Here is a 25,806-nt window from a genome sequence, read left to right as displayed (position 1 = left end):
CTGCAGCTCATCCTCGAGGGCGGAGAGAGGTGGTATTTGAGTCCTCCGGTATCCCAGCAGGCAGTGCAGCTTAGAGATGCTGACAAAGGACCGGAGGGAGCAATCGCAGCTGCTTTCCGAGGAGCCGGTGTTGCCGAGGTGAGAGTCCCCCACCGTCCCGTCACCCACTTTCTCCGACTTCGGGAAGACGTGGAAGTTACGTTGCCGAGAGACCCGGCGGAAAGAATGAGCCGTACCCAAACCCGGAGCTTGGCTCTGTGACTGACAGCCGGGCTCCGCGGCGCCGGGACGCGGGTGGGAGGTGGGGGGAAGGCAGATGGAGTCCTTGCTGCCCCATCTCTGACTGTCAATTGCCTCGCCGATCGCGGATCTCCGCCCCAGGGTCGGGCCGGCTCGTGTGTGTTTCGCTTTTGCCCGGGCGGAGGCAGCTGGCTCGGGATCCTCCCGGTGCCTGCCAGACAGAGTTCGGTTGCCCCGGGGATGAGACTCCAGGGACAACTCTTTAGCGGATGTTTTGAAGAGGGCTAGGGGAGGGAGGTCGACACCTTCAGGCTGTCATCGTCCTCGCCCTTCCTCCCAGCCCAGCCCGTCCCCGCGGCGAGCAATTGGAAGGAAATCGGCTGGGCTGGAGCGAGGAGTCCCGGGATCGCTGGAGGGCGATGAAAGTGGGGCGGAGAGGCTGGGAGTGACAGGAAACGCCTTCTTGAAATATCAATAATGGGGGGAGTTGGTAAGGGGTACGTGGCCTGTATCTTTTCCTTTCCTGGACCTCCGCACGGATCCTGATGGTTGCACCAGCTGCTCTGCTGTAAACAGGCTCACATGACCGGTTTCACATGGAGCCGGCCGGTGTGGGGACGAGGGCTGGAAAGGCAGGGCCCCAACCTGGTGGAGCTGAAGTCCTAAGATGGACCGTTTGATCTCCCTGCTCAGTCTTCCAACCCTTCGTCAATGCTCTGTGGTGTCCCCCCCGGATAAAGTAGCTGACATCTCTCCTCTCTGGACTGAAGTAGCATTTCTGTCCCAGTAGAATCGAGGAGACCTAACTTGGTGGGAAAAAGTCCGGATTTTTTTTTTTTTATCTTTGAGGGCGCTAAAGAGGACAGAAACCTGAAAAATTGGGTCCTTTGGATCTTGCCTAAATAGTAGTGTACTTTCAGAATGCATTGTGTTAATGTGAATTCCAGACAGAAGGGGAAAATCTACTTCTTCAGGCAGGGCACACACGGGAATAATATATTCTTGATGATGAAATTCTTGTCCACTTGTTTCCTCTAAATGCTGGGAAATCTCTGCGGAGAAAATACCATATACAGGATATTGAATAGGGGATGGACACCAGCTTTAAGATTACACATATATTTGCTTATAAAGCAGTGGGAAGTTTGGAAAACAGGAAACAGGGCCAAATGTTCCTTTCAAGTTGTTCACGTCTTCTTATCCAAACAGGATTCAAGATTAAGGTAGTTTCTGAAGCATTTCTAGAACTCTCAGAATAAGACATTTACTCACATACCAGGATCTTTGAAATTTTTGAATTCCTTTTATTTATAAAATATATTTAAATGTAATGGACAGTATTCAGTACAAAATTACCATGTTATAGGCAAAGATAGAAAATAGAACAAATAGCTTATAACATAATGCATGTTTCTCCCCTTAACTTATTCTTGCACATTTTCTTCCTAAATTTTTTGCTTTCGATTTTTTTTCTCATGGATCTTTTACATTTAACTCCAATTTCTGAAAAGCAGAAAACAAGAAACTGCAAGAAAAGCTTCCCATGTCTCTAATAGCTCAATAAAGTAATTCATTCTTTTTTCTGATTTTAAAAAGTTTAAAATGAAAGAGAAATTTTAAATCTTGTCTGAAACAGATTATTAGTGTTCTGAATCTTGTTTTGCTACTTTGTAGCATTCTGGAGAACCTTGCCCTACAATAAATGGATTAAGTGATTTACTCTTTGAGGCCCTCCATTTCTTCATCTGTAATGTGAAAGTTTTGTTTTAATTTCCAGAGCCCCTTATAGCTCTCAAATTCCACAAAATAGTGCAGTTTTTGATTGGGCACTATTCTTGGATAAAATAAGCTGGTTAAATAAGCCAAGATGTTGGTATCAACTGAAAGGAACATACAGTATGTAACAAGAAGTACCTAGAGTCCTAATAGAAATAGGAATCGCATTCTGCAAAATTCTCATTAGGTCATTAGGTAAGTTAACCATGTAGGTTGACCTGTACCTTTCTCTCCCTCCTCTCTGTCAGGAAATTGAAGATTGCTTCAGCTAAATCCTGCCTCCAAAATTAGAAATAACAGTTCCACCTGACTTTCTTGACCTTCAGGGCATAGTACAAAGTCTGATTCTTTCACTCATTCCAGCTTCTACCTGAATTAAATGGGCTATGTGATCAGTGATGAAATTGGCATAAAAAGGCTATAGCAGGTTTTCCCCTTGGCAGTACCTTGACTAGATCATCAGGACAAGTACCAGGTTTTCAAACTTGCATTTTGCCAGCACATTCAGAAACTATCAGTCAGTCTCAGGGATTGATTCATACTAACCAAACTCACAAAAGATTTCTATGTTAATATTAATACCAGTTTATTAACTTCAAGGGAGATGTAGAACTGCCAAGCAGATCAGAAAATTCATGTACATGCCAGGGCACCCTTTGCTCTTGACCCTGTGGGAACACATAGAAATTGCTCTTGACCTCCCCTTTTTTCTAGTCTGTGTGGCTCACTTCTTAAAACACTCAGTAATTGATACAGTCGACAAGATTATAGCTTGCTTTTTATATAAAAACCATTTTGGTCACACTTGTATGGATATATCCTAGTCACCTGATTCAACTTGAGCTACCTGAAAAACATCTCTACAATCTGTTTCTTCTCCATTACTCCTGCCTTAGTGTAGCCCCTCACTTCTCCATGCCACATTCATTTAATATTTTTGTTTGTGGTAGCTACTTTGGAGTCAGGCCCGGTGCTTGAGTGGTGAGTGGCAACCGGTCTCCTACTTCTGATCATATCCAGTCAGTTCCCTGTTCTGAATCTTTCCAAGTTTCCCTTGGCCTGCAGCAGTGGTTCTCAAAGCATTGTGTGCATCAGAATCATTTGGAGGGCTTATTAAAACCAGAGAGCTGGGCCCCGACCCCAGAATTTCTGATTCAATAGGTCTAAGGTGGGACCCAAGTATTTGCATTTCTAGCAAGTTCCCAGGTGAAGCTGCTGGTCTGGTACCACATTTTGAGAAACGCTGGCATCCAGAATCAAGTCTAAACCTCTCAAACTTGGCTTAGAAGATTTTCACCATCTGCCTCCAGCTTACCTTTCCAGCCTTCTCTTTTGCTGCTCCCCCACACATGCTATTTTTTAACCATAGGCAATGCTAAAGCTCATTTTAAGAGTCCCTTTCATGCCTCCACAAATACTCTTCCTTGGAATTCACCCCCATCTCCCTCCACTCCTACTGCAAACCCCTATTTAAGGCAGACTGTCACTTTCTTTATGATCCCAGAGCATTTTGTATCTATCAGCATTTTAACTCTTCTCACATCTTATCCTAATTACTATGTATATCCATTTTTCGTACTAGACTGAGTTTTTGGAGGGCTGAGACCATGATTTCATCTTTTCTCCATATTCCTTAGCACAGTGCCTGGTATATAATAAGTGCTCAGTAAATGTTTGTTGAAATAATTTGTGATCCTCAAACTTCTGAGAGTGCTCTTCATAGCAACATATGTATTTCATATAGTTAATTAATATGGACTTTGAGAATTGTACATACATCTGGAAATAACTGAAGACATATTTGGATTTTGTAAAACAAAGGTTGCAAATAACTAGTTAGAAAGAAATGTTTTTAAAAAGACATTATTGGAGGGCATCCTTATTTCTTTTATTTATTTATTTATTGGCCATGCCACACAGCATGCAGGATCTTAGTTCCCTGACAGGATCAAACCCATGCCCCCTGCCCAGAGGCCTAATCACTGGACCACCAGGGAATTCCCCATCCTTATTTCTTTTAAACCTTAAAACGTACACTACTTAACTTTTACATCTTAAATATGTAATAGCCTAGCAATACATATCATTTATAGCAGTCAATCTTGTAAGATATCAAATTATACAAAAAAACTAGAAAGTGTATAAAAACAAAATTGCCTAATATTGGGCAGTGAACCATCTAATATAGCATGAACATTAGAACATTGCTTGTGAAAGAGTCAATTTTAGGAACAGACCAGCCATTAAAAAGCCTAACAGATAATACTAGAAGCTCAGAGATGAGGAAAGCTGACTTTATGAAATGGGAAGGAAAGAGAGGTTTTGATACCAGTGAGAGTAAAGCAAAAGAACATATTGCTGTTCACTATATACTATGTAGTTGGCCATTGGCAGAGACTGCACCACGTATGGAAGAAAGAGATAGCCCCTATGCCCAGATAAAAGGGGACTGGCCTGAAGGTGGAGCTGGGTCCCCTAATCAGTAAACACAAGAGCCAGGGACAGGTAGGAAGTAGCTGGTGCACTGTAGCCACGCAGATGGCTCACTAGTGTCTGGGGCAGGCTGTACTTCGAATCATGCCTAACTGTTTCACACTTTGAACCAGTTTGATACAAGAATCCCCAAGAATTACTTTTTTCATTTTTCTTGCAGCCTCCTATCCCCCCACAAAAAGGGCAGGGGGTGGGGAGGGCAAATGTCCCTGTGTATCTCAGAGCCTTGTCTTCCCCTTCCTCTGGTCCATCCTAAGTGAGAAGGATAGCAAATGGTCACACTTTGGAGTATTGGTCTCCTCCCAGAAGTGCGGGTAGAAAGTATAGGTGCCGATTTCAGTGTGTTGAGGCTCGCTCTCTCTTTTTTTTCTTTTTTTTTTTAGAGGGAGAGTAGTTTGCAAACTGGTCACAAGGTGGTGTGCACACATAAGGTTTTCTTTCAAATTTCATTCATGTTTGCATTTCTGTGCTTTGGGTATAGAGGAAAAGGATGAGGCAGTTTCCAGTACCAGGAGCTCTGAGTGGTGTTGTCTTTCTGTAATGTCGGGGGTATATCAGAGCCTCAGATTTCTAAACCCTGCTGGCCTAGTTGGGCAAGGGGGAAGGAGGCAGGGATGGTGAGGAGAGGGAAGTGGGAGGGAGGGGGGAGGGGAGAGGCAGCTGGGAGTGCTGATGCTCTCGGTTCTCCTCTTATCCCAGCCCATGGCAGGTAGCCACCATAGATTTACTGTTCCTCTAATTGGGATCAGTTGCCTGTCTTTTGCGGATAAAGGGTGTTCAGCTATGGGGAAAGGGAGCTGATGGAGGAGCCAGTTATTAGTGGACACCTGTAGGTTAACTGCTGAGTTCAGTATCTTCTAATGCCTAACATTGATGTCTAGTCTTCAGATGCAAAAAACAAAACAGCAAAACAAAACAAACACAACCCCAGAGAAAAACAATATAGCGTTATGCCTGAAATCTGGAGTCATAATTACTCCACATAAAACAAATGTTAAATTATTCACTCTATGCAATAAGTATATTAAAAAATAATGTAATAAAATTACTGAGATCCTTGTAGATTAGAGCAGTAGATGAAGTCAAAAAAGAGGGGACATTTGAAGTAGGCTTCGAAGAATGCATAAAATTTTGGCATCCAGAGAGGAAGAATAAAGTAAAGTTTGGTTGTGCTGTGCTGTGCTTAGTCGCTCAATCATGTCCGACTTAGACCCCATGGACTGTAGCTCACCAGGCTTCTCTGTCCATGGGGATTCTCCAGGCAAGAATACTGGAGTGGGTTGCCATGGCCTCTTCCAGGGGATCTTCCCAACCCAGAGATTGAACCCAGGTCTCCCACATTACAAGCAGATTCTTTACCATCTGAGCCACAAAGGAAGCTCAAACTTGGGTTACTAACAGCCATAGCTCTGCTTTCACAATCAGGAAAAGAAAGTATGTGCAACTTAGTGAGTGAAATTGTCTGTGTTTTTTTCCTTGATAAAACCGAAAAGGAAACACATGCATCAAGACTTGAATTTTGGGTCGTCCTTTGAGAATTCTTCTTTTATGGAAAAGCAGGGGAATTTTCTAGAGATGAGGGCATGAATGGCCATCAGCATCAGGGAAGCAGGATTTTTGAACTGAGACACAGAGGAGATGATCATTGTATAAGGAAGTGTGAGTCTGAAGACCAGAGTTCTGCCACCAATATCCTGTGCAACCTTGGGTAAGACCCTTAACCACTCTGGGCCTGCTTTTCTTATTGGTAAAATGAGAAGGATTAGGAGCTGACATTCTTTGACTCTGTGTGTACTTGACTTTCAGAAAGCAACCTTATTAACTGATTTGCTGTGAGGTTTTACCAGCTTAATGTATAATCTGTCCCCAGAATTTTTGCATTTTATCATTTTGCAACGTTGACTAGAGCAAAAAGAAAGTGTTGGTCTCCGGAAAACCATTAATTAAAGGCAGGTGTCACACTCCATCGTGTTTGTTGGCAGAGCCTATAATATTGCACTGGTGACCTGGTGCTAATTCCTCCCTAATCTCCACTGGTTGGAGTTTGGGAGGCGATTTATATCTTAGCCAAGGTAAGTGAAAAATGGCAACAGAAATCTGAAAAGAAATAGTAAACTGCTGAAAATGGTGACCAGGGGACAGCCAGCCTATTCACGATACATGGGAAAATATTTAACTCATAAAGAGAAAGCTTCAAAATTCAAAAATAAGAATTTCTACTAAGCCATCATTTAAAGCTAATAATCTACTCTGACCTGTGCCAACTAACTTCTTGAGGTTAGAAACAAGAGTTTAGCACTTGTTCTGTGTGTTTAATTTTAACTTCTCAGTCAGATTTACAAACTGCCTCATATTCCTTTGTGACAAAGTTTTACATTTTCCTAGGTTTGCAAGTCATCTTCAATAAATCTTACTTTTTCTCATTGTATTGAGTTTCTGTTGCATATTAACTTATCTTAAATAATTAAAATCATTCTATTTAACACATAGGTTAAGGTTTTCAATGTTATTAAAAGACCATAAATTGGAAAGAGCAGTTAACAGATTTTTCACACATGGTTTCTAAATTCCTTATGTTTCAAAACTGGCACCTTTCTCAAATTAGCCTCTAGTAGAGTTATTGCTTGATTCAACCTTTTTTTTTTTTTTTTTACTTTTAAATTAGGTCTTCATGTGGTTCAGAATTCAAAAGATATAAAACAGTGTTCAGAGAAAACTCCCTCTCACCCCTGTCCTCAGCCATTCAGTCTGTCCTTCCAGGGGCAGCCCTGGCTGTCCTTCCAAAGATATTTCCCCCATATCCAAGAAAATAGGTTTACATAGTCTTTTATCTCCCTTTTCCACACCAAAAGTAGCATACCCTACAGTTTGCATTGCACGCTGCCAAAGCGCTTCCCCTTTCTTCTTGATAGATAGCTGGTATCCCAGCAAATGACTTTATCATACTTAATTTAATGAATCTCTTATTAATGACCATTTGGGCTGTTTCCAATCTTTTGCTGTTGCAACAACTAGCCCTTCTTGCATGCCAAGCTTCATTCTATGTGCCTCACATAAATTATTTTATTAATACTCAGTGCTGCAAGAAAAAAAAAAAGCAACCCCCCTCCAAAAAAAAAAAAAAATCCCTCAAACCTTTCTCATACAGGATTTCACACAAGGGGAATATTTGGGAATATTTATGCCCAACACATTCCTAGAAGTAGAATCTCTAGATCTGAGGGTTATATGCATTTCATTTTAGCAGGTAGAGTGGATGTGCCAATTTATATTTATATCCTTGGAAGCAATGTAAGAACATGCCTGATTGCTCCCACCATGTACTGTCAAACATTTTTATTTTTGCCAATTTGACAGGTAAAAACATGTATTTCGGTATAGATTTAGTTTGTATTTCTCTTGTGAGTGAAGTTACACATACTTTTGTAACTTTAAAAACAATTTGTATGTCCTTTTCTACAAAATATTACAGTGTTTGCTCATTTTTATATTGCATTATCTTTTTTTAATGATTTATGAGTCCTCTATATATAGTAGGGGAATTACACACTGCCTGTGATATGAATTGAAAATGTTCTTTCAGCTTTACTTATAAAATTTATTTGCCATGCAGAACTTTAAAAATTTTTGTATAGTTGAATTTATTATTTTTTTGGTTTCTGGTTGTTAGAGAGCCTAAGATTATATAAAAAACAGATTTCCCATGGTTTCTAGTGCTTTTATGTTTTTAAAAATACATTTAAAGCTTCGTTCCATTTGGGATTTATTACAATTAAATTTTGGAATTTTATAAGGAGTGAGGCATAAAATCAACTTTTTTTCTGGATACCTGATTTTATCAACATTTGACTGAACTATGTTCCACAAATTAGAGATGCTACCTTTTATCATAAGCTAAATTCTCACCTTGAATTTTAGAGTAAAATGTTGAATATTATTTAGTGATGCCAAATTTGGTTGTTCTATTCCTGATAGCTAAGCTTATTAAGAAAGTAATTGTAGAGCTTATCATTTTCTATTCAAAAAAGTATCCCAAACTTCCAGGAGTACATTATCCAAATAGAAATGTGTCTAGCTCTTAACAAAGAAATGAAATTCATGGCAAATAAAAACTCAGAAGTAAAATAATTTTATCAGATGCCCTTCAGAATAACTTTAGTTTTCTTTTATTGAAATGGACAGTTAGTTTGGTATAGTGGAAAGAATACTGGACAAAGAGAGGCCTTCTGGCATTTTTTTGTCTGTCTGGTCTTTTCCTAATTTAGTAATAGCAACGAATACTTAGAGTAGCACCTTGCCTATAGCAAGTGCTAAAGGCTTTACATATATCAATTCATTTGGTATATATAATTAATAAGAAGTTTGTAATCTGTTGTAAATTAAACAGATGTAAAATATTATTATTAATAAAAATGTCGAGTGCTTTGAGCTTAGTCAAAACAGTAACAACAACCTAACACATATGAGCTATAGGCATGCCGTAAGTGTACAAATAGAAAGTGGGCTCTGGGGCAGCCTGTGGATGCTGACCTTACCAAGCTTCTTCCTTTCACATTCTTGTGTCTTTGCTTATGCTGATCCCCAGGAATGAATGCCCTCCCTGCTCACTCCCCCCAACACAGAAGCCTTTCTTTTCTTTAAGGGCCACCCCAAATATTATCTCCTGGCCTCTCTTCCAGGTAGAATTATCCAGGCAGTCTTCTAACTCCCTAGCACTTTATATACAGCAGTATGCATTATAATAAAAGTAGCTTAAATATTCGGAGAAGGCAATGGCACCCCACTCCAGTACTCTTGCCTGGAAAATCCCATGGACGAAGGAGCCCGGTAGGCTGCAGTCCATGGGGTCGCTAAGAGTCAGACGTGACTGAGCGACTTCACTTTCACTTTTCACTTTCATGCATTGGAGAGGGAAATGGCAACCCACTCCAGTGTTCTTGCCTGGAGAATCCCAGGGACGGGGGAGCCTGGTGGGCTGCTGTCTCTGGGGTCGCACAGAGTCGGACACGACTGAAGTGACTTAGCAGCCACAGCAGCAGCAGCTTAAATATTTGTTTTGTCTCTTCAGTTAGACTAGTCTCTGGAGAGCAAGGCCAGTGCATTATTCATTTTTGTATTTCTGTGCAGCTCTTGACATAGTTCCTCACCTAAAAGATTGTGGGCAGGAGGAGACACGGGCGACAGAGAATGAGATGGTTGCATGGGATCACCAACCAATGGACATGAGTTTGAGCAAGCTCTGGGAGATGTTGAAGGACAGCCCATGGGGTCACAAAGAGTCAGACATGAGTTAGCGACTGAACAACAACAATGTTCAGCTGGAAAAAAAGAATAAAAATTTGCATACATGATTATACAGTATCCTATTTGATAAAAGTGGACAAAGCCCCAGTCAGAATCACAGCCCTGATAGCTGGTAGAAATCAAACAATGTAATCATTTGTTAATATTTCTCTTTGAGTGTATGAGAACTTGAGTGCAAAGTATTAAATGGTTTGTGGCCTATTCTAAAGCTGTGGTCTACAAACTCAGACATTTTCTGTGATTGTATATTTTTTCTTTCACATTTTATTTTACAAAGCCATATTTGGGGTGCTAACTAAATAAGAATGTTGTTGATCAAAATTAGATTAGGAAATAAATGCAGAAACATTACTTATCAGACAGGCAGACTTCTGCCAGCTACAACTTTCTGGAACATATTCAAGAGCCCCAGAAGGAATCCAAAAAGGTCTCTGAAGTTGGAAGAAAATAGCTCTCACAAAGCTTGTGTACTTGTGTAGGAGGAGGCATGGTGCCACTTGCATGCCAAGGCTTGCTTACTGACTTGAATTTTCATAGAAAACTCAGCAAGTTTGGATATTTGGCTTCTTTTCAAGACATTTCTGTTTGTGGGTTTCAATAGAAAAATGATTAAGAGAACTGTCCCACCCATGCTGCCAGAGGCACTAACTAAAGCATTGTTGTAATGATGATTTTTTTTTTTTTTTTTGCCTTTTCATGTTGTTCATGGGGTTCTTGAGGCAAGAATACTGGAGTGGCTTGCCATTCTCTTCTCCAGTGGACCACATTTTGTCAGAACTCTACACCATGACCTGTCCTTCTTGGGTGGCCCTGCACAGCATGGCTCATAACTTCATTGAGTTACACAAGGCTGTGATCCATGTGATCATTTTGGTTAGCTTTCTGTGATTGTGGTTTTTGCTCTGGAGGCTGTGGGATTGTAGTTCTTGACTCCTTTGTCTGCCCTCTGATAGATGAGGATGAGAGGCTTGTGGAAGCTTCCTGATGGGAGGGACTAGCTAGCTATGGGGAAAACTGGGTCTTGCTTTGGTGGGCAGAGCCAATGCTCAAAAAATCTTTAATCCAATTGTCTGCTTATAGGTGGGGCTGTGCTCCCTCCCTATTAGTTGTTTAACCTGGGGAGGCCCAGTTCTGGAGTCTACAGGCTCTGTGGTAGGGCTAGAGGCGACCTCCAAAAGGACTTATGCCAACACGTGCCTCCCAGGACTGCTGCTGCCAGCGCCCCTGTCCCTGCGATAGGCCACTGCCAACCCACTCCTCTGCAGGAGACTTTCAAACACTCACAGACATGTCTGGCTCAGTCTCTTGTGGGGTCAGTGCTCCTTTCCCCTGCATCCTGGTGTGCACAAGGTTTGTTTGTGCCCTCCAAGAGTCTCTGTTTCCCCAAGTCCCACTGACCTCCAAAGTCAGATTCCCTGGGGATTTCCAGTCCCTTTGCTGGATCCCCAGGTTGGGAAATCTAATATGGGGCCTAGAACATCCGCAATAATGCGAGAACTTCTTTGGTATTACTGTTCTCCAGTACGTGAACTGAGAACTTCCAGGTGTACAAACTGGATTTAGAAAAGGTAGAGGAACCAGAGATCAAATTGCCATCTGTTGTATCATAGAAAAAAACAAAGAGAATTCCAGAAATACTTCTGCTTCATTGACTATGCTAAAGCCTTTGTGTGGATCACAATAAACTGTGGGAATTCTTAAAGAGATGGGAATACCAGACCACCTTACCTGTCTCCTGAGAAACCTGTATGCACAAGAAGAAACAGTTAGAACCAGACATGGAACAACAGACTGGTTCAAAATTGGGAAAGGAGTACGGCAAGGCTGTATATTGTCACCCTGCTTATTTAACGTATATGCAGAGTACATCATGAGAAACGCTGGGCTGGAAGAAGCACAAGCTGGAATCAAGATTGCCAAGAGAAAGATCAGCAGCCTCAGATATGCAGATGACACCACCCTTATGGCAGAAAGGGAAGAGGAACTAAAAAGCCTCTTGATGAAGGTGAAAGAGGAGAGTGAAAAAGCTGGCTTAAAACTCAACATTCAAAAAATTAAGATCATGGCATCTGGTCCCATCACTTCATGGCAAATAAATGGGGAAAAAGTGGAAGCAGTGGCAGATTTTATATTCTTGGGCTCTAAAATCACTGCAGACAGTGACTCCAGCCACGAAATTAAAAGAGCTTGCTCATTGGAAGAAAAACTGAAAAACCTAGACAATGTATTAAAAGGCAGAGAAATCACTTTGCTGACAAATGTTCATATAGTCAAAGCTATGGTTTTTCCAGTAGTCTTGTATGGATGTGAGAGTTGGCCCATAAAGAAGGCTGAGTGCTGAAGAATTGATGCTTTCAAATTGTGGTGCTGGAGAAGACTTTTGAGAGTCCCTTGGACAGCAAGGAGATCAAACCAGTCAATCCTAAAGGAAATCAACCCTGAATATTCATTGGAAGGACTGATGATGAAGCACCAATGTTTTGGCCACCTGATTCGAAGAGCCGACTCACTGGAAAAGACCCTGATTCTGGGAAAGATTGAGGGCAGGAGGAGAAGTAGGTGACAGAGAATGAGATGGTTGGATGGCATCACTGACTCAATGGACATGAATTTGAGCAAACTCCAGGAGATAGTGAAGGGAAGCCTTGCATGTTGTAGTTCATGGGGTCACCAAGAGTCGAACATGACTTAGCGACTGAATAATGAGTATTAAAAAAGTGAGTCTTGTGTTTTTCCCCTGTAAATCATGGAAGCTTACTTTATTTTTTTTTCTTCTTTAAGAATTCTGATTGGCTCACATAAAATATGTTGTAACAAAATGTATTCTTTTTTTTTTAATCTGAGGTTTTAAAATACTGACAACCCTTTGGTCGCACCTCTTCGAGGGTGATTAAATAGGAAGCCTTCTTTATTCCTGTATTCAAGTTTGTAAGTAACTTATCATAGGTTGATATCCCAAATGTGAAAGGAGCATGTGTAAGTTTCTTTGCAGAGTTTAGTAGAACCTGTATAAGTAAACCAAGAGGAAAAGTCAAAGGCATGTTTAAATGATTTGGGGACTGTTTTAATGTATGCTAACCATGCTAGTCACAGCTAGCTCATGAAAAACAGTTATCACTCAGCTTGCTTTCTCTCTTCTCTTTCCAGATTGCCAAAATGCTTTGGAGTTTTTAACTGATTTTTAAGAAAAACCCCAAGTAGATTTGAGACTGTAAAAACCGACGCCTCAGCGAGGGGGATTTAGTGCCAATGCATCAACAAAAAAGACAGCCAGAGTTAGTGGAAGGAAATCTTCCTGTCTTTGTGTTTCCCACAGAGCTAATATTTTATGCAGATGACCAGTCAACACATAAGCAAGTGTTGACACTCTATAATCCCTATGAGTTTGCCTTGAAGTTCAAAGGTGAGTCTCCTAGGTCTATTGTATGGATTGAACTACTCCCTACTAATTTTTGACTTGTAGAAATTAATTTTTTAAAAATCACTAATGGCCATTGTGACTTTTTCTTTCAGTTTTGTGTACTACTCCAAATAAGTATGTTGTCGTTGACGCTGCCGGTGCAGTAAAGCCTCAGTGTTGTATGGATATGTAAGTCAAAATCACTTCCTGGTAACATATTTTCAGTGTGTTGATATTTATGTGTTTAACTTGCAAAAGATCTTTTCTTAAAGCTGCTCCACCTTGGCACTCATTACATTTTGGATTTTTGCTGAGAGTTTGTCTGCCAACATTCTTTTTAAGAAGTTTCTAAGAAATTCTAAACAGGTTGGCCACATAATAATTCATTATGTTGGAGCCAAGGTGTGTGTTAATATTTCCATGAACATTTCCTCGTGGTTGTGCGTTTAGTCATAGCAGAGAGATTTATGGAATTAAAGTTCTAACTTAATCCTGTACATTTCTCTAGCTATAATAGGGAATTTAGTCTTCTTTGGAACATCTTGCTATTATAGTGACAATTGAGGGACTAATAATGCTACACTCTGAGAAAAATAGTAATATAAATTCATCTGAAATGATTCAGTAATAAAACTGAAAGTTAGTCTATACAAACAGGAAACAAGTGTATAACTACTCATCTGGAAAATGTTAGCTGAGCTCTTCCAGATAATTTGGTCTTAAAGTGTCAGATAAATGATTGTTTGTTCAAGCTGTTCATATTTAACTTTCACTTTAAAACTAGAGGTGACCAGATGGATCTAATGACCAGCCCTTAATTTAAGCTACCAAGTAAACTGTATTGCTTTAAATCTTCCATAAGAATGAGAAGCAGAAGTTTTTTCTCTGGCATATATTTTCATCATCTCAGAGCCATAAAATGATGTATCTTTGATGATATTTTTTTTGCATATTTCTTTGATTTTCATTGTGTACATGATAAGGACTATTCCAAAGAAATATAGTATCTTGCCCCATAAATGTGTTACCTTTGACCTAATTGTTTTGTGTTCTCTTTTTATTCTTATAAAGTAAAAATGAATGGCACTGAAGATAACTTGCATAAAAAATTATACTGCTTTATACTCTTTTCAGAGAAATACAGAAATGTATTGTTAGCCTTCTGTTGCATGGTCTTACTGGATTACCTACTTATTCGATTGCTTATTTTTGCCTTTGTGCATGGACTTCAATTTTAATTGAAGTCTAGGGTGAGGTTTGTTATTTTGTTATTTGAACAATAAATAAGTGGCAATAGGAATTTTTGAGACTTCTGTGGGGAAGAAACAATTTCATATATATCCTCTTTAGTGAATATTGCTACACAGAGATATCCAGGAAAAAATGTCATTGTGAAAAGGAATTTCCTTTACCTATCCTTTTATTTTAGACTCTTATTCATCAAATATTTAAGAATTACCCATTTCTTTTGGGGTTATACTGTGATTTAAAAAAAAAAAAAAAACATCATCAACAAGTTTCTGTATTTGAGTATTTGGTAACACTCAGTAAATATGTATGAAATCTCTTGCTGAATTCTGTTTGAAACCTAAACTGCATTTGTTCTTTTTCAATGTTTCAGTGTAATTCGTCATAGAGATGTCCGATCCTGTCACTATGGCGTAATAGACAAATTCCGTCTCCAAGTTTCTGAACAAAGCCAGAGGAAGGCTTTAGGAAGGAAAGAGGTTGTGGCTACTCTTCTCCCGTCCGCAAAAGAACAACAAAAGGAAGAGGAGGAAAAAAGAATAAAAGAACATTTAACTGAAAGTTTATTTTTTGAGCAGTCGTTTCAACCAGGTACTTTGCGTTGTGTTGGTTTTTTGTTTTGTTTTGTTTTACTTCAGGTTGTTTTTAAAGTCCTTTTGAGGTCTTACATGTTTCTTACTTTAAATGAATCAGGGAGCAAAGAATAATTACTAGAACAATAACCTGCCACTCTAAACCTAGTTGACTACTTCAAAAGTGAATGTAGAGATCAGGTACCTAGAATTGAACAAGAGACCTCAAGCTGGCCTTTTAGGGGAGAAAATAACTCCACTAGACAGGGCTGCTAAAGCTGAAACTCCAGTACTTTGGCCACCTCAAGCGAAGAGCTGACTCATTGGAAAAGACTCTGATGCTGGGAGGGACTGGGGGCAGGAGGAGAAGGGGACGACAGAGGATGAGATGGCCGGATGGCATCACTGACTCGATGGATGTGAGTCTGAGTGAACTCCGGGAGTTTGTGATGGACAGGGAGGCCTGGCGTGCTGCGATTCATGGGGTCGTGAAGAGTTGGACACGACTGAGCGACCGAACTGAACTGAACTGAGACAGGGCTGTAAGGCAGGGGCAGTCATTGCCAGAGCTTTTCAGTCTATAAAACCTGAGACTGCAGGCACTGTACTTTACAATGCTAGCACAATTTGGCAATTCTGTACTTTTGCTTCTGTGACTTTCCTATATCCTTTCTCATTGAATTAATTCGAAGAAGGAGAGAAATTGTGCTTGGCAGTAGGCCAAGTGCACTTTTCATATTATTTTGGAAAAAAAAACTCATTAAAGTTGAAGTTAATTAAACTAAGTAGATTATAATATCCCCTTCCCCTGTGGGCTGTTAATTGAATCCCTCTCCATTCCTCATTTCCTTCCAGCTTAGATATTCAGGAGTGTTACGATATAGTCTTTCAACATCGACAGTATCCTCATATTCAACTCTTTGGACATCATTCCCCCATCCTTTGATCTTCTTCTTATCTCCCGTCAACCCTATTATAAAGGGAGGAAGAGAAAACTTTCCATAGAAAAGCATGGGGACTTTTTGATCATGATATATAAATATGATAGCACCTGTTCTTGAAATCGCAACACTATATATAAAGGAATAAAAACCATCTACTTGTCATCTACTTGTCATTACATTAATTCTTAAATCCCTATCAGTTTGTTCATCTTAGAATGTTTATTTTGACAAGACAGGCATTCGCTGGAGCCAAGTGTCTTCTCATTCCATGCAGGGAGTGCCCAGGTTCACTGGTGATACCAAGACTAGGAATTAGGTAGTAGTTAGTAGATTGTTTTCTTCTCAGCAACTGTTATTAACTGACAGAACTAGTTTTTCGTGTTTTGAAGCTGAAAGAGAATCTCTGTCAAGTGTCACTTTGATGACATTTGATGACGTCAAATGGACACTTTGATGTCCAATCAGTACTGTGAAGTTGACTTATAAATAGATGTGAAATGCAGGATTCCTCTTTTAAAATGCCTTCTTATAGAAGAAGAAAGGCCATCTGAGTGTTTGGTTTTGGGTGTTAATTTTGTAATTTAAAGTGGTCATTGGATATCACTTTTGTGTTTAACAGACTGGTGTGATGCCCAAGAGGGTTTAGTGTTTTACATATATTTTTTTCTTTTATTTTTAAATTTGTTAGAATTAAATTGAAAATCATCCTAAAATACAAATGTGTATTAACTGAACATTTTCTTCTTATTTTATGTTTATAACAAACCTTTGTATCTCAGGTACATTAGAGAATTGTTCTAATGTAAAATTGGAGTAAGTAGATGAATAGAATCGGAGATATTGGCATAGTACATGGTAGTCTCTGTTTTGGGGGGGAAAAACACCTCTCTAAGCCATCCTTGTCAGGAAGCTCAAGAAGGCAGGGACCTTATTTGTCTGGTTCATCATTATGTCCTTGGCATCTAGCACAGGGCCCGGCACAGATTAGTTATACAGGAAATATGTACATGGGCCTCAGTAGAAAGGCTGGACTTCTCACCTGGTAGTCTGGTAGATTGTTGTTCTTTATCTTAAAAAGTTTCCAAGTCTCCTGCTCCTTTGTAGAGCAAGGGCAATCCCACAGTAGAGCTCCTCACTCCCCACAGTCTTGGCCAGCAAGTCCCATTTGTGGGTAGTTACCCCAATGCTTCTAATAATATGGCGGGAAATTGAGTAAAGTAATAGAGTGTAACAGTAACTTAGTCAATCTAGGCGCACAGAGTGATATTTTTAGCTTCTCTTGTTTATTAAATTAATAGTAAATTATGTGTGGTTTCTAGTATATGGAATTCTACGTTTTTCATTATGTTTCTCTGAATCAAAATGTTGAAAGAAATTGCGATTGTTCTATGGGAGTCATTATTTTTGTATGTCTTTAGCTGTAGAAAATGTTTATTAAGTATGTTATAGGCACAACAATATTGTGAGGTTCTCTCTTTGAGTTTTGCTGGAAAAATGGTTAGAGGCTATATCTCAAGATATTTGGATCTTAAAATGTAGTGAAAGGCAATAAAAATGAGAAATTCTTCTCAAGTTTATGTATTGTATAAAAGACATCTAAGTAACAAATTAAAGGAAGGAAACAATACCTATAATCCCACACACTTAACAAATCTGCCTTTATGTGTTCCGTGTTACTTTCTAGACCTTGTCTATGAGCATAAATATAATTATATGTATGTGTGTGTGTGTGTATATATATATATATATATATATATATTTCATTTAACAGAAGTTGAAGAGAAATCCACAAAACATACTTTCACAAAATACCAAAGCCCACGTCATTAAAAAGGTGTTTTAAAAGGATTCATCTGAATCTTAGCGGGTTTATCTTAATTATATTACTAAAAAACTGCTATGTCTGATGCCAGGTTTGAGCTAGTGCTCTTTGGCTTAAGAAAACTACTTTCTTTATTACTGATTATAATAATAAAGAATTGAAAATGACCTAAAAGTCTATAAATTGGGGATTGATTAAATTACAAATATTCAAAAGATGGAATGTCATGCAGACATTTACAAGGATTTAATAGAATGGGCTTCCCTGGTGGCTCAGTGTGGGGAAGATCCCCTGGAGAAGGAAATGGCAACCCACTCCAGTATTCTTGCCTGGGAAGTCCCATGGACAGAGGAGCCTGGCGGGCTGCAGTCCATGGGAATTGGACACAACTTAGTGACTAAACAACAACACAATAGAATGGTAGATGGTCCTATATTGACATAAAAAGAGATTCAAATATTTTTCCAAGTGAGAGTAAAAAGTTAAGAACAGTATGTATAATATGGTCTCATTTAAGTAAAAAATCATTTTACATGTTTATATGGGCATTTATAAAATCTGCAAGCATCTATATACCAAGCTATTAACAGTGTTATCTCTAAGAAGATGGGATTACAGAAGAACCCTTATTTTTTTCTGTATCTGTAAAATTTTTACAACCCTGTAGTATCAGAAACACTCTCCACTTTGAAAAATGTCAAGCATTTATGTGAATGTTTTTGAAATTTCTCTAAACGGTAAAAATTTCTTGAAATTATCTTTCAAGGGGAATAAAACTGTGGGTTTGCATTGAGCAGTGTAGTTGTCAGAAATATTTGCCTTGAAAACTTACCTTTGCAACAAGTACAAAAAGTACTGTATTCATTAGCAAAAGACAGACTTGTTTTTAGGCATGTATGCTATTGTTTCGTCTCAAGCAATAATCACTGTAAACTTTGAGTTTGTTTTCAGCTATCTGGCTTTCGTGAGGCTCAATTAAGCTTCACACAACAGCTAAGGTATTAATAATTTAGAAAAGCTGCATCTAATAATAAAATGAACAGTGTTTTTCATTAATAAAACACAAAGATTGTGTTGCTGTTGGCTATTTCTTTTAATGAAAGGAAGGGTAGTGGGAAAAGCTGTAAGACAGAAAATGCTGGTGGGTTTCTTAAAAATATGGGTATGAATACTATATAGTTCTGTACAGCCAGATCTATAGAAGGGCAGACCTGATAATAAATGTTTTTAAATTTTATATTATTATAGTAAGAACACAATATGATATTTACTGTTTTAACTACTTTTTGTGTACAATATAGTATCGTGGACTGTAGGTACAATGCTGTACAGCAGATCTCTAGAACTTACTCATCTTGCATAACTGAGATTTTTATGCTCATTGATTAGCAACCTGGCCCCTGGCAGCCAACATTCTACTCTGATTCTATGAGTTTGTCTATTTGAGATTTCTCATACAAATGGAATCGTGTAGTATTTGTCCTTTTGTGACTCAGTTATTTCATTTAGCAGACTATTTGCCGGATATTGTCTCTGCTGTTTTCTTCTGTACTATAAATGCAGGTAGAGTGGAGGGCAAGAATTTTCATAGGCAGTTTTAATAACATTCAAGTTGAACCTTTTCTGGTGCCTTAACATTTTCCAAAATGGTAGCAGGATGCTGCAGTTATTAGGACCAAACCTGTCTCAAGGTCTACCAAAGATACTCCCAGAAGGTAGTGTAGCCCTACTGCAGTGGGCTCCAAGGCGGAGTACACACAAGTAGTGCATGAGGGGTATGGGAAGACAATGCTAGAACTTCAATTTCTATCTGTTTTTAGCCCATTCTATTAAAGTTCTATTTGCATATTTCATATTAAATATAATAGTACAGTACTTATGCCTATAATTTATAAACATACACAGGTGATACATGCTCAAACACTTTCTACAAATTCCAGTGGGGTGGTGGGGAAAGGATGATGGCCACTAGAACATTCCATCCTGTAATGGGCTTCCAGATAAGTCCAACAGATAAGGGCCCATGGGATGGGAATGATGGAGAAAGTATCAGAGAAGTTAGACAAAACCAGAATCCTGGTGAGTGGTGGCCAGTCTATATGAATGAACTTTTATCTAAGTTGTTTTTAGAAGAAATCTCAGGGGTTCTTGTCTTTTTACAGAAAACAGAACTGTCTCCTCAGGACCTAGTTTACTGACTGTCTTCCTGGCAGTGGTGTGTATTACAGCTCTGATGCTTCCCACGCTGGGGGATGTGGAATCACTGGTGCCTCTCTACCTCCACTTAAGTGTGAATCAAAAATTAGTGGCTGCTTATATCTTAGGTAAGTGTTTTAAAGATGCATTGGGGCATAGCATACTACTAGTACTAGTTTGACTCAGTCCTGTCCAACTCTTTGTGATCCCGTGGACTGTAGCCCACCAGGCTCCTCCCTCCATGGGATTCTCCAGGCAAGAATACTGGAGTGGGTTGCCATTTCCTTCTCCAGGGGATCTTCCCGACCCAGGGATCGAACCCGGGTCTCCCGAATTGCAGGCAGACGCTCTAACCTCTGAGCCACCAGGGCATAGCATAGGCAGTTTTTTTTCTTGAGAAGAAGAATACATTATTCCTTTATTTATCCCATTATTTCTTTTAAAAAATCTATTCTGGACTAAATTGTATCCTAAACACTTAAAGTATACGTTGTAGAAACATGAAAGTTATAGAAACACTAATATTAAACCTAAAGCAAGCATTCCTAACATAAATCAAGGCCCAGAATCTTTAAATGGCTCACCTAAGGTCTATTGATTATAATTGATTCTTTTTAATTTTTTAAAATTTTAACACAATTTTAAAGATTACTTTCCACTTACAGTTATTACAAATATTGACTACAGTCCCTGTGTTATACAATACATCCTTGAGCCTCATACCCAACAGTTTGTACTTCCTAGTCCTCTACCCCTATGTTGCCCCTCCCTATGTAGGCAATTTTTATGGCCTGGAGGTGGTAGTGGTGGTTTATGTGTATATGGGGTGATGGTGGTGGCTTGATTTTTTTTTTTTTTAAGAAAAACAAAAAAATATTGCTTCAGAAGCATGTTGAGGTAAAATGTATTTTAAGATTTAATTGTTGGCTTACATTTGGTTCTTTCAAACTTATTTATCTAGTACCAAATACTACATTTATTCCATTATTGTCCTTTTGCTGATTTACAACTGTATGGGATTCCCAGGTGGCGCTAGTGGTAAAGAACCCGCCTGCCGATGCAGGAGACACAAGAGACAGGTTCGTCCCTGGGTCTGGAAAATCCCCTGGAGAAGGAAATAGTCACCCACTCCAGTATTCTTGCCTGGGAAATCCCATGGACAGCGGAGTCTGGCGGGCTACAGTCCATGGGGTCACAAAAAATCAGATACAACTGAAGTGACTTAGCATGCATGCAAAACATGTATAAAATATAAACTGCATACACTCCATTATACAGCATTTCCACTTCTAGGAATTGACCTTAGGGAAATACACAAAGCACATACAGTGATAAAGATGAACAAGGCAGCCTTGTTTAATATTGTGATCCTTTCTCTTTAAACTAGTTCCCTTGTCTGCTATTGAATCATTTCTTTCAGTCATCCTGGCTTGAAATCTTATAGTTAATTAGTTCAAATGAACAAACATTTATTCAATACCTACCATGTGTCAAAGATTAGGATTCTCGTGATGCATGACTCTTTCCTCATTGTCTCCTCTCACCTCTTTTGAGATGCCAACTCTTTTCAGTTCCTTGGTGTGCTCACTTTTTTTTAAACTTCAAAATTGTCTCCTGAGTTGTCTCCCTGACTTCTATCTGTGTCCCTTCTCTTCCTGTTCCTCCCCCTTTTATCCCCGTTATTTCCCCCTCAACCAAAATCACCCATCACATTACTGTCAGGTTGATTTAATTCTGGGTTGGTTTCACCACCACCACTCTGCTCAACAACCTTCAATGATTCCCCATAATCCATAGAATGAAGTATAACTCCATAGTTTGACACTGAAGACTCCATGCTCCGAGTCCTCTCTGAGTTAATATTGTCTAGCTGCTTCCCTATGTAAATCCTTGGTTAGAGCCCATTAGGTTATTTATTGACCTCCCAAAGCTCATCTGGAGCCCCAGTCCTACCTCTATGCCCTTGTTCTTGCCATTCACTCACCTGAAATGCCAGCCCATCTTACTGTTTTCTGTCTTTCCTGTTCATCTTTTAGGCTTACTCCAGCTTAACCTTTTGGGGCATCTTTGCCCCAAGTCCTATGCGATTATTTTCCTTCTCTATACTTTATCACTCACTTTTTAAGAACCATTTAGGACCGAGTATATTCTTATATTATTAAAATTCTTATGTATGGAGTCTCTTCCAAAGAAACAAGCTAAGCAGAAATATATGCTTTTGTCTCTTTGTGGCTCTAGGACACTGGAATACAAATAGGCTTACATTGTTTTTGTTGATAAAGTTGGCTGTGTTTACTGACACTTTAAACTGCCATGTCTGCTATTATTATAGCTGATGTGACTGGAAAATGTGAGAGATATATTTAATGGTTAAAAAATTAGCTATGGCCAGACATTAGTGATTTATTTAAATCTATCCAATGACTGCCAATTACTATATACTGGATATCTTCCACTATAGTATCTGTATAGTATCAAAATTCAAATTTATTTTGAGTTCTTGGTAGAGTGCCTGGCTTTGTGCTGTAAAGATTTTGTAAAATGCATATCTTTAACTGTGCTCCAATTTTTTCTTTCAGGTCTTATCACAATGGCTATATTTAGAACATGAACAAGGAGTTCAGTTGACTTCTGAAGTACATTTATCTTGAAAATATGAATGTGGACTGCCTTTTATCTCTATTTCACCCCATTAACATGCTACAAACTATTGAATGATTTACAATCATTTCAAATATATAATATATATTTTAAATTACTCTATAATTTTATTCCAAGGACTCCAGCACATTATGTTACAGATAGCAAGGAGGCTTCTGAGTGACACTTAGGAAATTATTTGAAGAAATTCTTTTTACATCTAAGCCACCCATGCAAAAGACTTAATTAAGACATTTGTTATTTCCTCATCCTTTTTCTAATTCACTTTGATTGTTGCAGTCATGTGTCCTTCAAAGCTAAAGGCCTAAAAGAGCAAACTGACCAGCCTAAAAGTAAAAGTACATTTACTTCCTAGGTACGAACATCAATGTTCCTATGTAAACTATGCCTTGTCCTCTACCATTATAAACAGTTGCCATGGTGTTTCTAAAATACGTTTTACAGTCAATATGTAGAGAGTAATAAAAAGAATAAAGTACTGAGGGATCATGCTTAGTCTCTCGCAGAAGACATATTTAATTCATTTGATGAACTGCAGAATAGGTTGTGGTCCAGCCACCAAGAAGTAGGGTGACCATTCTATTTGGTCTAAGAATTCCAAAGGAAGGTAGACATTTGTTTAGTTACTTGGTACACCCTAGCTTTACCTCTGGATAATGCTTTATGGTAATGGGAGGAAAATCACTTGTCTTTTCTCCATAGCCCTCTGCCTGACTGTAAGGTACTAGCCCAGATTGGGGCTACCAATGCCAGGTGGTTTATGTGGAGATGATTTTTCACCTTTAAACTCTAAGCCAAGTATCAACATAAAAAATCCTTGATATCTGTCTATTTTATACCAGTCACTGAGATATTTTTTAAGTTGTATTTATAAGTTTGTATTTATTATTAAAACAACTTTACCAAAAAAGTCCCCTGAAGCACAACTATTTACATTTCTTTATAGCCTCTTCTGATCTCTAACATATATATGCAGTTTTAACTGTTAGTGTTGTAGTAATTGATCTTTTGACTTAGGATTTTTATCTGAGAGCACAATGCATTCAGTCTCTTGAAAATCATGTTCCAGATCTTTTTACAGAATGAATTTATGCACTGCTACTGTAGTATTCTCAAGGATAAACACAAGATATATGCCTGATGTTGGTTTTTGCAAGAAACAGTACTTTGCTTCTAAAGTCAAAGCTTTTATGTATACTCTTTCATAGAAAATCTTCATTGTTTAACCATTTGGGGAGCATAAATCATTAAATGGATCATGTCTGTACATTGTGTAATGACTAAAAAGCACATAAATGTAATCTATTTTGAACTTTGTAAAAAAAAAAAAATTACCCTTGTGTTTGAAGTGAAGTCGCTCAGTCGTGTCCGACTCTTTGCTTCCTCATGGACTGTAGCCTGCCAGGCTCCTCTGTCCATGGGATTTCCCAGGCAAGAATACTGGAGTGGGTTGCCATTTCCCTTCTCTAGGGGATCTTCCCAACCCAGGAATTGAACCCAGGTCTCCCGCATTGTAGGCAGACACTTTACCATCTGAGCCACCAGGGAAGTCTGTGTTTGAAAGTTATCTTTGTTTCTCTGTCCATCTCAAATCGTGTATATGTGTATGTGTGCGAGTGCAGGCGCACGTGCGTGCCTGTGTGCGTGTGATCACACATTGTAAAGAACAGAAATTACTTTAAAAAATAAAAGAAAACGGAGACCTGAAGTTTCACATTGATTTACACATTTTGTTTGGGTATGTCTCTGAGGAACTCAAAATTTTTGTCTCTGTGTTCAATTGTTTGCAACTCTATGGACTGTAGCCTGCCAGACTTGTCTATCCATGGGATTCTCCAGGCAAGAATACTGGAGTGGGTAGCCATTTCCTTCTCCAGGGGATTTTCCCAACCCGGGGATCGAACCCAGGTCTCCTGTGTCTCCTGCATTGGCAGGCAGATTCTTTACTGCTTGAGCTATCAGGGAAGCCCTGTATCCTAAAGGTGTCTCCTGTTTCTGTGAGTTAAATAAGCAAAAATGAGAAGTGAAATATGTGAGCCAAAATGTCTTAAGTTTTTAAATTTACCAAGGGAGTTAATTTGTTATTAAAATTTTTGAATAGGTAACAGTTACATGCTTCAAAAATAAAAAACTAAAAAGGTATACAGTGAAAACTCTGCTCACCATCCCTGCCCACCCCATTGCCTATCCACTCAGCCCTGTACAAGTGACCACTTTTATTAGTTTAAATATACTTTGTTTCTCCAAATACAGATTCTCATTTTAGTGCTTTATATATAAATGGTAACATAGGCTATATGGGTTGGCCAAAAAGGTCGTTCAGGTTTTCCATAAGCTATTACAGAAAAACCCAAATAAACTTTTTTGGCCAACCCAATACTATACTGCACCCAGCTATTTTCCCACTTAACACTATATCCCAGAAGAACTTTCTATATCAGTAAAGAGTATCCTCATTCTTATTAATTTTTATTAACTTAAAAGTGAGGTTGACCATCTTTTCATAGAGCTATTTATTTACCTTTTTGGTTCGCCATCCCCTGCTTTCTGGTGAGTGGGTGTTTTTTTCCTTATTGGCTTATAGGAGCCCTTTGTGATGTGAGTTGCAAATATTTCCTTTCAGTTTATCATTTTTCTTTGACTTTACTTATGGTGTCTTTACCATGCAAAACTTATTCTGGGGTAGTTGCATTTATGAATCTGTTATGACTTCTGGATTTTGAATCATAGAAAACACTACCCCACACCAAGGTAACAAATCATAGATACACATGCATACAAGCACCAGTTAGCATTTATAATGAAGAGTCCATTTACAATAGCAAAAATTTTTAAAACTCTAGGTTTTAGAGAGGTGGAAGGGAGGTTCAAGAGGGAAGGGGCATATGTATACCTGTGGCTGATTCACGTTGATGTGTGGCAGAAACCAACACAATATTGTATAGTAATTATGCTTCAATTAAGAAAAAAAGTATATCAGGAAAAAAAAAACCCTAGGTTTAAACTTAGAGTCCCAAAACCTTTATAAGGAGAATAAAACAATCCAGGGAAACACAAAACTAGACCTGAACAAATGGAAATTGTAGTATTAACATCATAAACATTTCCTATCATTCTAACTTGTATAAATTTAACACGATCCCAAAAAGA

At 38.8% G+C, this 25,806-nt stretch overlaps 1 protein-coding gene across 1 annotated transcript; it reads left to right on the top strand.

The window, feature by feature from the left end:
• MOSPD1 (motile sperm domain containing 1) lies at positions 1–24,364 on the top strand. The gene is made up of 6 exons (XM_061408399.1): positions 1–138; positions 12,961–13,216; positions 13,327–13,402; positions 14,835–15,052; positions 19,962–20,123; positions 22,575–24,364. The coding sequence occupies exons 2-6, from the start codon at positions 13,063–13,065 to the stop codon at positions 22,604–22,606; spliced, it is 642 nt and encodes a 213-aa protein (XP_061264383.1). The 5' UTR covers positions 1–138; positions 12,961–13,062; the 3' UTR covers positions 22,607–24,364.
• Positions 24,365–25,806: the final 1,442 nt, after the last annotated feature.

This window comes from Bos javanicus, chromosome X, assembly GCF_032452875.1.
Source record: "Bos javanicus breed banteng chromosome X, ARS-OSU_banteng_1.0, whole genome shotgun sequence".
NCBI classification, from domain to species: Eukaryota; Metazoa; Chordata; class Mammalia; order Artiodactyla; family Bovidae; genus Bos; species Bos javanicus.
Note: the sequence above shows the minus strand (reverse complement) of the source record. Positions and strands in the feature narration are given on the sequence as shown.

Coding starts and splice junctions, on each gene's coding strand:
- MOSPD1 (XM_061408399.1), top strand. CDS start 13,063: ATGCATCAACAAAAAAGACAGCCAGAGTTAGTGGAAGGAAATCTTCCT. Junction 13,217..13,326: donor GTTTGCCTTGAAGTTCAAAG/GTGAGTCTCCTA, acceptor TTTTTCTTTCAG/TTTTGTGTACTACTCCAAAT. Junction 15,053..19,961: donor TGAGCAGTCGTTTCAACCAG/GTACTTTGCGTT, acceptor GTCTTTTTACAG/AAAACAGAACTGTCTCCTCA.